Below are 12,998 nucleotides of genomic sequence, written 5' to 3'. Positions count from 1 at the left end.
ACTTTCAGTATGGGGACAAGAGAATGTAGAAGTTACTAGCTCTTTTTATAGATCTATGCATTTTTTTTCTTCTTTATTTGATTTGTTACAACAATGAGCTATGCACAGCAGTCATTCACTTACTCAGATATAACATTTAAATGCAAATGTTAAGCTTGGCTTTACTGATTCAGATTTATTGATATGCACATTACCATGTGTAAAAAGGAGTGGAGAACATATACAGAGAAGCCTTTCATTTCAACAAAGCTGCCTATGTATTTTTCCTGGAAAAAAAGTCAGACACTGGAAATTCTCAGGTACATATTGTGTGATGTGGTCACCCACAAAGAGGGAGGTTAATTGAAAAGATCTTCCAGTTGGCCACCTCGCTGACCTTCTGTCTTCTGCTGTGTAACCAGGACCAGGAAATCTGTGGCAAAGAAATTTCTGACAAATTCAAAGTCACTCTATCTGAAGTACAATACGTTTTAGTGTCAGACTTACATCTTGGTCCCTTTCCAATAAATTTGCTACAGTGTGTTCACTGAAGAGAAAAGCATGTTTTTGGTCATAGGATCAAACTGTGTTTTAGCAGGCTCAGGAAATAAGAAGCACAATGTCTCTCTACCCCAAAGGCAAGTATAGATTTGGTTTCCCTTTCCAAAAGAACATATATCCATTTGCTGCTTCCTGTAATGACCCCTTGTCTGCCAGCCTTGTCTGAGTGTAGCAGGAGGAGGTTTGCCTACATTCAAATTTCTTCCGTTTGCATGCTTTCTGAAGTGTTAAACACCTATATGTGGTACCAATAGAAGAGAAAAGTGCATTCTTTGCTCCTGGAAGAGGGTCCCAACTGTCCTAATTGAACAGAGCAAGATTGAAGGTTTCATCTAGAGGGTCACATTCAAGTGGTGGCAGGAGAGTAATATAAGTCTGAAAATGTGTTGTTGGGGATCTAGGTGTGGAATTGGCACTTCAATATTGCATCTACTTTCTGGGCAGTAAGTTTTCCAAGGTCAAGGTTTCTTACAGTAAAAACAGCCAGTGTTAGGAGTCTCAACTTCCAGTGTTCGTTTCCTCATCTATTATTAGGACAGACACTAGATTGGAGTTTTTGACTCTCTAAAGCTAACAGGCCATTACAATCCATCTGGACTTTTAGGCTACCACTTTCTTTTCTGCTACCAACCTCTCCCAGCTGTGGGTACCTGTTTCCACTACAGTTTCCAACTCTCAAGTTGTCCTGTGCAGAATTGCTTCCTTTAATTCAGTATGTACATTAGTAACATACTCAGAACAAAGGACTGGGTTGATAGCAGAGGGGTTGATAGCAGAGAGCAGTTCAGAAGTTGGTTTGGTAAATCCCAAGGTATTCCTCCAGTCCTTGGATGACCTTCTGAACTTTACAGCAGTTGGGTTGATCAGGTGCCATGGCTCTAATAGACTCAAAAAGATGATTTTGATAGTCACAGCATCTTTCTTTGAGAGCTGGACATCATGTCCTGGGTTTAGAAGGTAGTGAGCATTTTGATAATTTTGAACTCTGGATGAAATGGAATGGAAATATTTAAATTCACTTCCCTATCTTGATTCATTGATATTCTTCCACACACATAGTACAGTCAGTCTGTTGATTGAACCTTATGGATATTTGTGGCTTACTGATCTTTCCTCCTTTCCCAGCTGTCACCCATGCATCATACACATTACTCACAATGGGAAGATACAATTTATCTCTTTCCAAACTTCCCACTCTAACCTATCCCAATGCTTGGGGGAAGAGCCAGTTTTTAAGTGCTTTCCTGCAGGTTAGAAGGGTGGGGGCTTGTCAGATCTTGGAGGATAGGGTTTTCCATAAGGCAGGGGGTGCAGTGGAGAACGCATGCTTCTGAGGACCCACAAGATGGCAATATTTAAGGGGAGGGACCTGGAGCACACTTACCCTATCTATTCTGGTGGGATGGGCAGATACACACAGGGAGAGGCACTCCCACAGATGACCTTGTCCTGGGCCAGGTAGGGTTTTAAAGGTGATAACTAGCACCTAGAATTGAAACCAGAAGGATACTGGGAGTCAGTGCAGCTCACACAACTGGGTGTAATATAGACAAACCTAGGGGTGCCCAACACTGCACACATTGCTGCATTCCAGACAAGTTGTCACTTCTGTGTGGCCTTCAAGAGCAGCCCCATGTAGAGTGCATGGCAATAATTCAAACAGGAAGTGATCTAAGATGGCTGGTCTCCCATGTGGCAGCTGCAGGATGTAAGCTGGCTCTCCTGCTCCAACTGCTTCTGATCACCTGGCCATCAAAGCCTTCTGTTCAACCAAGGGCTCCTCTTGCCAAGGCACTGTCACCACTGCTATCACACTTTGGTGCACTGGCCCAGCCAACCTCTGGCCTGTCCCATTGCACAGTTCCAAAATGGAGGGCAGAACCAGGCAGCCACCTCCCTACAGTCTCCTCCAACACACAACTGCATTCTCAGAACCCAGTGCAGCACCATTTGTAAGATGAGATCAAGACTGCTGATCCTCAGGGCCATTGTGTTTCCCCAACCACCACTTCAATGCTGCAGAACCTCTACAGCAAGAACTCTGCTTGCTGACACACCACCTGTCTGCTGCCCAGGGAGACACTGAAAAGGCTGTGTTGTAATCTAGCAGCCGCTGCTCTATCAACCTGCACTGGTGCCACCACTCCTCTCATCTCCCCTGTCAGCCCAAACAGCCTACACAACCATCTCTGCCAGCCCAGGATTGTCTTGGACCACCAATCACCTCCACATGCCATTAATAATATACACAGAGCCACCAGCAAGGAGGAGCCCACAGTCCATGCACCTGCTGTGGTGCCATCATGGAAAAAAAAAATTGAATTTCAATTCAAATTGTTCTACTGAAGATGGATTAAAACTGCAGAATTAAAAAGTAATTTGGACCCAAGGACAAGTTTAAGAATTGCTGAGGCCTGTCGAGGACCCTATCTCTGAAGATGGAAATCAACTGGACAATGTTACAAGTTAGAATAGTTCATTGGAGAGAAAGTGGGAGGAGGAGTTGAATGAAGAGCTGAATCAACTGGCTCTTCTTTGGTCTCTTATTGTGCTATTAAATTGATCAATATGCTGGACTCTCACTAACAAGTTTCATTTTGATGACATCTGGACATGATTACAATTTTACTCCCTTTTTAGAACTGACATACTGTGATGGAATGGAATTATGAAGGTCAGACTCAGGGAGGGAAGCATCCTCTTTCATCTCCTGAAGGGCGGGGAAGAGATAAGAGGATGAGGCAGGCACCTCCCTGAGGAATTCACTGTGTGTTGACTGGCTGACCCTGGGACCTGGTTTCAGTCTGGGAAGATTCTTGATAGAGGTTGTAGCTAATAAACATTGCTGAACTGAATCTGCGTGGTCTCCTGGAGTTCCTTGGGCTAGGCCTGACACATACTGGGACAAATGGTTTCCTTCTAATCTGTGGATGTTATCCTCAGACAGCAATATTCCATGTTATTCATATAATAAAATATGCCTTTTGAGTTTTGATCCAAAGGTCTTAATTCTCATGTCTTCCCAGCCAATCCATGCCCATCTTTCATCCAACTGTGGTGATCTAGAAGACAATGGCTTTCAATAGTCATGTTTCCAAACATATAATTCTAGCATGTATTTTTCCTATTAAGTGGATCATTACTTATGTAATAAGCAATCATTAAATATATCTAGTTTGAAATAAAGAAATATTCACAATGATTATTTTCTGGTCAAATGTAAGGTGTTGAACCATGTTTGTTCAAACTCTATATGTTGGTCTTAAAATAGTCCAGGAACCATTTGAACAACTATAAAGTTGTTGCCAAGAATACTGCATGAAATCATGAGATGTGAGATATAATGCTAAAGACTTTAATTTTATTATACAAAAAGTATTAACTAATTTCTTTATTTGTTTGCCTCTTTGTTTATGTGCAAGCACTTACGTATCTGTCTCTACATGTGCATCTGCTTCTCCTTCACCTTCTCCTCCTTCTCCACCTCTGCTCTCTGCTGTATCTCTCTGCTCTCTCTCTTCTCTCTCTCTCTCTCTCTCTCTCTCTCGCTCTCTCGCTCTCAAGCTATCTATCGAGACCATGAGGTCTTAGTCCAGATTTGGGCACAAACCTCAGTGACTTTGCTCTAGTTACTCAGTCTCTGCCCTACGAATAAGGCAATGGAAACCCTTTCCCAAAATCTTGCCAAGAAAACTGCAGGGATTCATTCAGGTAGTTGTCAGGAGTCAGCACTGACTCAAGGCACCAAAAAATAAAATAATAAATTAAATATAAATTAAAAAATAAAAATAAAATGAATAAAATCTACCTATATTATCTAACTATATCAATGCCTATATATAGATGTGTATATATGTATGTGTGTGTGTGTATGTATATGTATGTATATACATGCACACACATACATACACACACACACACATCAATTTGTATCTTGATCTGTGAATATAATGACTTTCATTGGTTGTCTTGTGACTCATGCCTTCCTCCCTCAGGAGGATCTCGCATGTTTTCTTTGGAGTTGTGAACACTGAAAATATTTCCATAGGTGACCATCTCACTATCATTATGAAATTAGCCAGTTTGTCTTCTCCAAATCCTATGGGACTCCAAGGAAAAAGGAGGAACTGACCCTGAAGGATGCTATTAATGCTCCCCGTGATATTCCAGCTTATGGCTGGCAGCCCCAAAGCTCTGGGAGTTGATTTGATACTATGTTGCACTGTCTCTTTTTTGTCTGAAAAACATCTCAAGAAGTCAGGCCAGTCTGACCTACTTCAAGGATGTTGCTGCAGACAGAGGCATTTGTATACAGGAAGAAGACATTCATGGAAGATGTTAGTACTGTATTTGTGGTGTCATTGTTGACAGTAATGCCTCAAGTGGCATGCCAAGATCCTACTGTTCAATGTGACTTTTATGAGCCTCTTCCTATTCGTCACACATATCATCAGCTTGGAGATGTTAACATTGCTGGCATTATTTCTGTATTCTCAACATTTTCTGATCCCATTTCTTTCAGTCAACATCCTTCTGAGGAACTTCAAGATGGACTTATGTAAGTACATCTTTCATTTATAATCAAGCTCTGTACCTTGCTGTTCAATCACATGATGCTCAAAATAATTTCCTGAAAGGTATAATAAAAAAAGTGCCTGAAACATCCCTCTTAAAAACAGGATGCCTTGATTGAAGTTCAAGCTACATTTCAGTTTCCACATAAAGTGGCCCAAGCTCCATTAATACTAATACTAATCATATCCAATTATCTCTAAATATAGAATGAGGATACAAATTAATTTATGAAGTTGTAACTACCACTAAAATCTGTGATTACCTTTTTTCAGTTGACTTTATGGTAACAAAATGCAGCTGCTTTCTACTGGATATAGGCCATGCTTTAAAAGCTGGGGTTTGATCCTGAAGAAATAATGCTTCCAACTTCAAGCCTGTCTTCTATTCAAGCAACCCCCAATTTTGGAGTGTTATATATGTGCTAGTATTTTTCTTTGCATTTTGCAGGATCCCAGATCAGCAGTAAATATATTGCACTAAAATATATCAACATATTATAGTACTGAAAGACTGAAGATGCCGTATTCTGAAACAGACACTTCTTAATAATTATGTGATTTTTGTTTCAGGATATTGTTTCAGAGTTACCAACACATCATTGCCTTAGTGTTTGCTCTCACAGAGATCAGTGAAAATACCCAGATCCTACCCAACATCACCCTGGGCTTCCACATTTATAATAGCAATTTCAGTCCAAGTTGGACTTATCTTGCCTCAATGGTGCTTCTCTTCACCCAGGGCAGATTTGTCCCTAACTACAAGTGTGGAGACCCAAACATTCTGGCTGCAGTCATTGGGGGACCTGACATCTGTCTCTACATGGCAACTGTCCTGTGCATTTATAAAGTTCCTCAGGTACGATGTGCTGAAGATGTACCTGAACAAGCTTAGAGTGTTAGCTTTTAGATTAGAAGCATTGTTCAGATTCTATACACCATTTTGGTAGATACTCATTAAGGAAGCTTTAAAGATGACTAATAGTCCATGTTGATGAAATGAACCCAGTTGGCACACAAGCATTTTTTGTAATTCAGTGAGCATTTATTACCACAAATGAAGATATCAAATCCAAGAAGTCAAATATTTCCTTGGGTTACCAACAAATGCAAGATATCATTATGATCTAAGTTGGGCAAATTATCTGTTTAATTTCAAACTCCAAATAAAGATAATAGTTCATCAGAAATAGAAAAACAAGAATACATGCTGACTGAAAGATGATATGGACAGGATGGAAACAGAAATGCTCCTTGAAGACCAAACAGAGATTTTTAAATATCAGGTTTCCTAAAGGTCCCAATAATTCATCTAGATGGTAGATGGAGAGAAAAATTTGCATGAATGCATATCTCAAAATAATAGAAAAAACATAAGCTGGATGAACCCAGCACCTAGAGATTCTCCTCCTCCTTGTATAAGGTCCCTTTGTCCTCTGAGCCTTGGGAAACATCCGTTCACTTCTAGTCCAGCAACACTTATATCGCTCCAGGAGAAAAGCACAGAGTTTTGACCTATGGGGGAGGGGGGCAGCTACGGTGTTTTACATATCATGGGCTTCCATGGATGTTTCTCTCTGTAGGTTAAAAGTTACCTAGCTGGGTAATGAAATGTTTGCAAGAAAAGAACCAAGCTCAGAGAACCCCAAGGACTCCACAGTTCAACCCTGAGCTACACATATTCACCTCTATTGGTTAAAAGTGTCTCCAGAATCCTCTGGAAAGATTGGAGGGGGTAAAAAGAAAAGAGCTTTGGGATTCTTGGACATTCATTTATGCTTGATTGGATTAGTGCAGGACCATGAGTAACAATAAGTCTGAACAGATAGTGGATATGTTTGGCACACCTAAATGTTCTCCAATCCAGACACTGAATTAAGGTTGAAGTTTAATCTTTCCTTTTCTGGAATGGTCATTTTTACATTTTTTAGAAAAGAAAATTAGCACAATGAGACTTCTTCCACACACCCACAAAAAATTTACACCTAATACAGAAACTTGGGATGGTATTTGGAAATAAGCATAACTAGTTGGAGAATAGTTCAGTATATACAAGCTCAAGAACAATCAGACTCAAATACAGAGGATCACTTAGACCTTCTCTATTTCATATCTTTTTGCATTATTTAGTTGACATATGGCTCTGCTCCAATTGTGGATAAAGAGACTCAAGCTGTTTTCTTCCAACAAATGTTTCCAGATGAATCCCACCAACATAAGGGCCTCCTCCAGCTATTGCTGTATTTTAGATGGGTGTGGATTGGCCTTCTTGCTGTGAATGATGACAAAGGAGAGAAATTTGTACAGGATGTACTCCCTATGTTTTCCCAGCATGGCATCTGCTTTGATTTCATACAAGAGTTCCCAAATGTAGCTTTTTACATTGATTATAATGAAGTAATAGGTGAAGGAGTCCAAATATATCAAGTTCTCATGAATAGCACAGCCAATGTGATAATGTTATATGGTGGAATTCAATCCATAGCATTTCTGAGAATGTTCCTCCAACTGTCAGTAGTGGAGGATGTACCAAAGAAGACAAAAATCTGGCTTATAACAGCTCAGTCAGATTATACCTCAACTTCCTTTCATAAATTTTGGGACATCCATTTCCTGCAAGGTGCTTTATCCTTTGCAGTTCACACAAAGGAGATCCAAGGCTTCCAGGAATTTCTTGAAAACTTAAATTCAACCAGCAACCAGCATGATCGTTTTAGGAAAGATTTCTGGGAACAGGCATTCAGTTGTTTCTTCACCAACTCTGAAATGGAGAAGTCGGAGAGAAAATGTACTGGACAGGAGAGGCTTGAGACCCTTCCTACCTCTGTGTTTGAAACACGCATGAGTGGCCAGAGCTACAATATTTACAATGCAGCCTATGCTGTGGCACATGCTTTGCAATCTCTGTATTTATCTAAGTCCAGGCAAAGAACAACAGTGAAAGAAGGAAGTCAACAGAATCAAGAGCTGTGGCAGGTAAGATCTTAAGCAGAGAAATGCAGAAAACTTCACCATACCTGTAGTTGCAATATCTGTCCATTAACCTTAATGAAAATTCTCTAAGGACATTAACATTTGGCCTAAAAGTTAAATGTACTAATGAGTTACCCAAGTAACATATTCATATGCTGATATTAAAATTACAAAAGGCATTCTACAAAATTATAGCCACATCCTTTAGAATATGCTTCTATACCTCAAATCACTCTCTCTCTCAGCACAACTCACCTGACAGGGTTTTTGTTGTGGGGAAAATAGGAGGAGGAAGGAATATGAGGTATGTTTGCAGCCTTGAGTTATTTATAAAAATAATAAAGGCAGGATTAAAAAAAGAATCTATACTCTAAAAGAAAAATTAACTGTCATAATTATTAGTCCATAAGTAGAGGGAAAGAGGTGGTCCACTCCCTCCGCAAGTCGTGCTGAAACAGTGGCTTGGCAGCCTTTTGTTCTAGATGCTTTGATTGGAATATTTACATTTTGTTTGATTAAATAGGTTCAATTCCACTTTAGAAATCTTAGATTCCATATGGTCCCAGCCTCTGGGGGTAAAAAACAACAGTGAGACACAGCTCTTTGATCACTCAAAGTACCATCATGGCCACTTTGCAAGGCATTCTCTGATGAAGATGTTCTCATGCAAACCATGAGTGGAGGAGAAAGGACTGATAATATAAGTGAGACATCCTTTCTTCCCCAAAATTTCAGGATGCTGAAATGCTCCCATTCTATTAGGTCTAGGACTACCCCCTCTTCATGGTGCTTCTATCGAGGCTCAACTACACTTCTACAGGCAGATATTCATAAGCAAGGTTTTACAGCACATGAAAGGAGAAGCAATGTATGCTTCCATGAAGAAGGTTCTGAAAGAAACAGGGGAGGGAGTGAAGGTGTTTTTATCTCCTTTGCAAAGAGAGGACCAAGGCAGGATGTTATTCTGAGTCCTCCTCTTGCCAGACATACATACTTTCATGGGAGGAGAGAATCATATAGTTCAAAATGGATATTTAGACCATCAAACCAAGTCCCTCCTCAGTGCATTTTCTCAGGATTTCAAATTCCTGCAGTCCCAACCGATGGCAGGTCTGACTCCACTCGAACACATCCAGTAAAAGAAAGGGCATTGCTGTTCTCCTCATCGGTTCTCACTGGTGAATTTCTTCTACACTTAGAAGTTATTTCTGGAAATTAAATTTGACTCTGTCTTCATGTAACTCAATCCATCATAGTATATTTTTTAACTCTCGAATGAAAGAAGCTTTATTGGATATCTTCCTTTTACATTCTCTGCTGTCATTATTATAGTATATTTTAGTAACTGCTACTCCTGTTTTCCACTGGTTAATCTCCCAGTAAATGGGAGTGAAGGAGGTAGTGCAATATGCTGGAAAAAGACACCTTCTGTGATTATAATATACATATATAGTTTAGAGAATTCATCCACCATCCACACATTATGCACATTATATGTACAATATTGCCCCTAAAACAGTAGAGGAGTCTTTACAGTTGTCTACCGTAAAGTCCTCCTTTCTGCCCTTTTGTAGGGAATGTTCTGCAACATACTGAAAGAGCAGCAAATCTGCCCTTATGGTGAGTCGGAGATTGAAATGTTGGGTCATTTGTTCCTTAGCTGCCTATTTGCCAGAGACCTCCAAGATATGTATATTTCCCCATTTGTAACACAATAGCCAGGCAGGAGGGAGGCTGATTGCCTTAGTCTCTTGCTAGCTGGCCAGGAGGCAACCATTTCAGACATTGTAGCTCAGTTGTGTACCCAGGTTATGATTGAATGCAAATGATTCCTCCAAATCAGGTGATTGTGAGGACCATCTAGGCTACCATTACTCAGTATAACTCATTATCTCTTCTTCCTCTCTTTTTATTATATATATACACACACACACACACACACACACACACACATACTTTCTTTTTATTATATACACACACACATACACAAACACCATTTCAGTTACTTTACATTTTTTTTGATCTTGCTTCTTGTTTGTTAGATTATAACTGCAATAATTCGAATCAAACTCTAGTAGGATTACAGCAAGTATAAGGCTCTTTACAAGTAAGGATAATTTTAAATTGTTATAGCCCTATACATCCTAGTATTTCTTCTGTATTTACCTATGGTTGTCTACCTTGATTACTTATAGCATTAAGAATACTGATTGTAATTTGATAGATTTTTCACTGGTTTTATATTTTGTAATATATAATAATATAATATAAAATATAGTATAATATAATAATGTTATTTGCAATATAATTTGATTGTTAATCAATTTTAATTTTGTTTTGTTAATATTATATCCTACTTCTATTTTGGGCTGATTGTTATGTTATTTGTTTGATGCTGGTATACAACCAAAATAAAAGCAATCAAAGAAACATAAAGTATGCATTCTTCCCTCCCTCCCTCCCTCCCTCCCTCCCTCCCTCCCTTTGCTCTCTTTCCCTCTGTGTGTGTCTCTGTATTGTAGCTTCATTCCTTTCTGAGAAGTGTCTCATTCAACAACAGTGTGGGTGAAAAGATCTCCTTTGACAAAAATGGAGAATTCATTGGTGGATTTGATATCATCAACTGGATCACATTCCCAAACCAGTCCTTTCTTAGGGTTAAAGTTGGAGCAATTGATCCCACAATTCCACCAGATATGTTCTTCAATATCTCTGTAGATTCTATCACATGGCCAGTAGGCTTTAATCAGGTTAGATGTATATCTGCCTTCCTTTATATAGCATAAAATAATATCTCTATTGATGGAAGTTCCATAGCATTATTTCTGAGCTTACCTATGTACACATGCCTTGGAGAAAGAAAAGAATAGATATAAGAATGTTTACATTTCAAATATTTGGTATAGAATATTGCACCCTTTTCTTTCCCTCCATAGGGCCTCTAAATTAGGTATGGAAGTGAAAACCATGGTCTTCTAGTCTTAGCTACTAGACTTCTTCAATCTGGTGAAGACAGAATTGAAGAGCACCATCATTCCCTACCCAGCACAGAGAACATCTATTGAGACTGGGGATGATGTTTATAGAAGACCATAGATTCAGTAATAGTAGATGTGTAGTGAGTTCATTGGAGACTAATTATTGTTTCTCAAAAATTACATCATGCTATTTTAATTTTCTTTATTGCTCCCTTTTTAATTTGTTGATTCCCAATAATAGTACCTCTCCATATATTTCCTTTTCCGCTATATCTTAAAATATTCTTCTTTATTCATGGATAGGCATCACCTTTTTCTCTGTGTAATGATCCTTGTGAGGCAGGATACAGCAAGGCCAAGAAAGAAGGGAAGCCGTTTTGCTGCTATGATTGCCTTCTGTGTCCAGAGGGGAAAATATCAAAGGAGAAGGGTAGGAAGTTTCTAAGTATAATGGCACTAAACCATTAGGTAGAACACTATGTATAATCTACTATATCCACAGCTGTTGTGTTCTTTTTCAGACGTGAATGACTGTTCTCTGTGTCCAGATGACCATTATCCAAACCCTGATAGAAATAAATGCATACCAAAGCAGATTACCTTTTTGTCCTGTGAAGAACTCATAGGGATCAGTCTGACTGCTCTTTCTCTTAGTTTTTCTTTAATGACAACTTTGGTAGTCACAATCTTCATTAAACACAAAGACACTCCTATCGTCAAAGCCAACAACCGGAATCTCACCTATGCTCTCCTTGTTTCCCTTCTTCTCTCTTTCCTTTGTGTGTTTCTATTTATTGGGAGACCCAATAAGGCTGTGTGTCTCCTTCGACAACCAGCTTTTGGTCTCATCTTTTCGGTGGCGGTTTCTTGTGTATTGGCCAAAACCTTTGTGGTGGTTTTAGCGTTCATGGCCACCAAACCTGGTTCAAGAATGAGGAAATGGGTGGGCAGAAGAATAGTCAGTTTTATACTTTTTTCCTGCTCCCTTATTCAAGCCAGCTTTTGTGCTGCATGGCTGATAATGTCCCCACCATACCCAGACTTTGATGTGCACTTCATGACTGAAGAAGTCATCATGGAGTGCAGTGAGGGATCAGTCTCCATGTTCTACTGTGTCTTGGGCTTTATGGGTTTCCTGGCCGTGGTCAGCTTCTCTGCTGCTTTTCTAGCTAGAAAGTTACCAGACAGTTTCAATGAAGCCAAATTCATCACTTTCAGCATGTTGGTGTTCTGCAGCGTTTGGCTGTGCTTTGTTCCAACCTATCTAAGCACAAGAGGAAAATATATGGTGGCTGTGGAGGTCTTCTCCATGATTTCCTCCAGTGCTGGCTTACTGGTATGTATCTTTTTTCCCAAATGTTTTATCATTTTGATGAGACCTGAACTGAACAGTAAGCATCAGCTGATGAAAAGAAAGTTTTAAAATATGTCTGTTTGCCTCAAATCCTGAATTTATATCTGTTGTAGATTTTTTCCAAGTGTCCATTTAAGCCCGAGAGCAATATACAATTATATTTGCCTATTGTAGGTGCTTGTCTGATGGAGCAACCTGCCCCCTGGGTTGGCCTTTTGGTAGGTTGTGGGGACCTGGCTTCCCCCCCCCCCCCGATATTGGGGGCATCCAAAATTTTCTTCTTCATTTGATTGGTTACAGTATTGAGCTATATAAATAATCATTTTAACTTTACTGGTTGATTTAATTCATATGTACATTAGAATTTGTATAGGGGAGTGTGGATTCTGAAGTAATCTATTCTCTATACAATAGAGCTTTTGGTTTAAAATGAGGCCAATGAATTGTTTCTGAGGCAACCACACACTGGGAATTCTTAGGTACTGTACAGAGTAAGGAAGTTGACCTTGAGGGAGATATTCAGTCTCCACTGCCCAGGCAAAAGGGAATAAAACATATTTAAAGTACACAATAAGTTAACAT

The 12,998-nt window shown here is 39.5% G+C and overlaps 1 protein-coding gene across 1 annotated transcript; it reads left to right on the top strand.

Annotated features, from left to right (window-relative positions):
* Nucleotides 1-4,823: 4,823 nt before the first annotated feature.
* On the top strand, nucleotides 4,824-12,485 carry LOC103049291 (vomeronasal type-2 receptor 26-like). The gene is made up of 6 exons (XM_025176079.2): nucleotides 4,824-5,098; nucleotides 5,685-5,970; nucleotides 7,242-8,087; nucleotides 10,607-10,834; nucleotides 11,366-11,492; nucleotides 11,584-12,485. Exons 1-6 carry the CDS (start codon nucleotides 4,824-4,826, stop codon nucleotides 12,483-12,485), a joined length of 2,664 nt encoding a protein of 887 aa, XP_025031847.2.
* Nucleotides 12,486-12,998: the final 513 nt, after the last annotated feature.

Source organism: Python bivittatus, unplaced genomic scaffold, assembly GCF_059951505.1.
Source record: "Python bivittatus isolate LINGU-HERP-01145 unplaced genomic scaffold, Pbiv_v1 ctg000430_np1212, whole genome shotgun sequence".
NCBI lineage: Eukaryota > Metazoa > Chordata > Lepidosauria > Squamata > Pythonidae > Python > Python bivittatus.
Note: the sequence above shows the minus strand (reverse complement) of the source record. Positions and strands in the feature narration are given on the sequence as shown.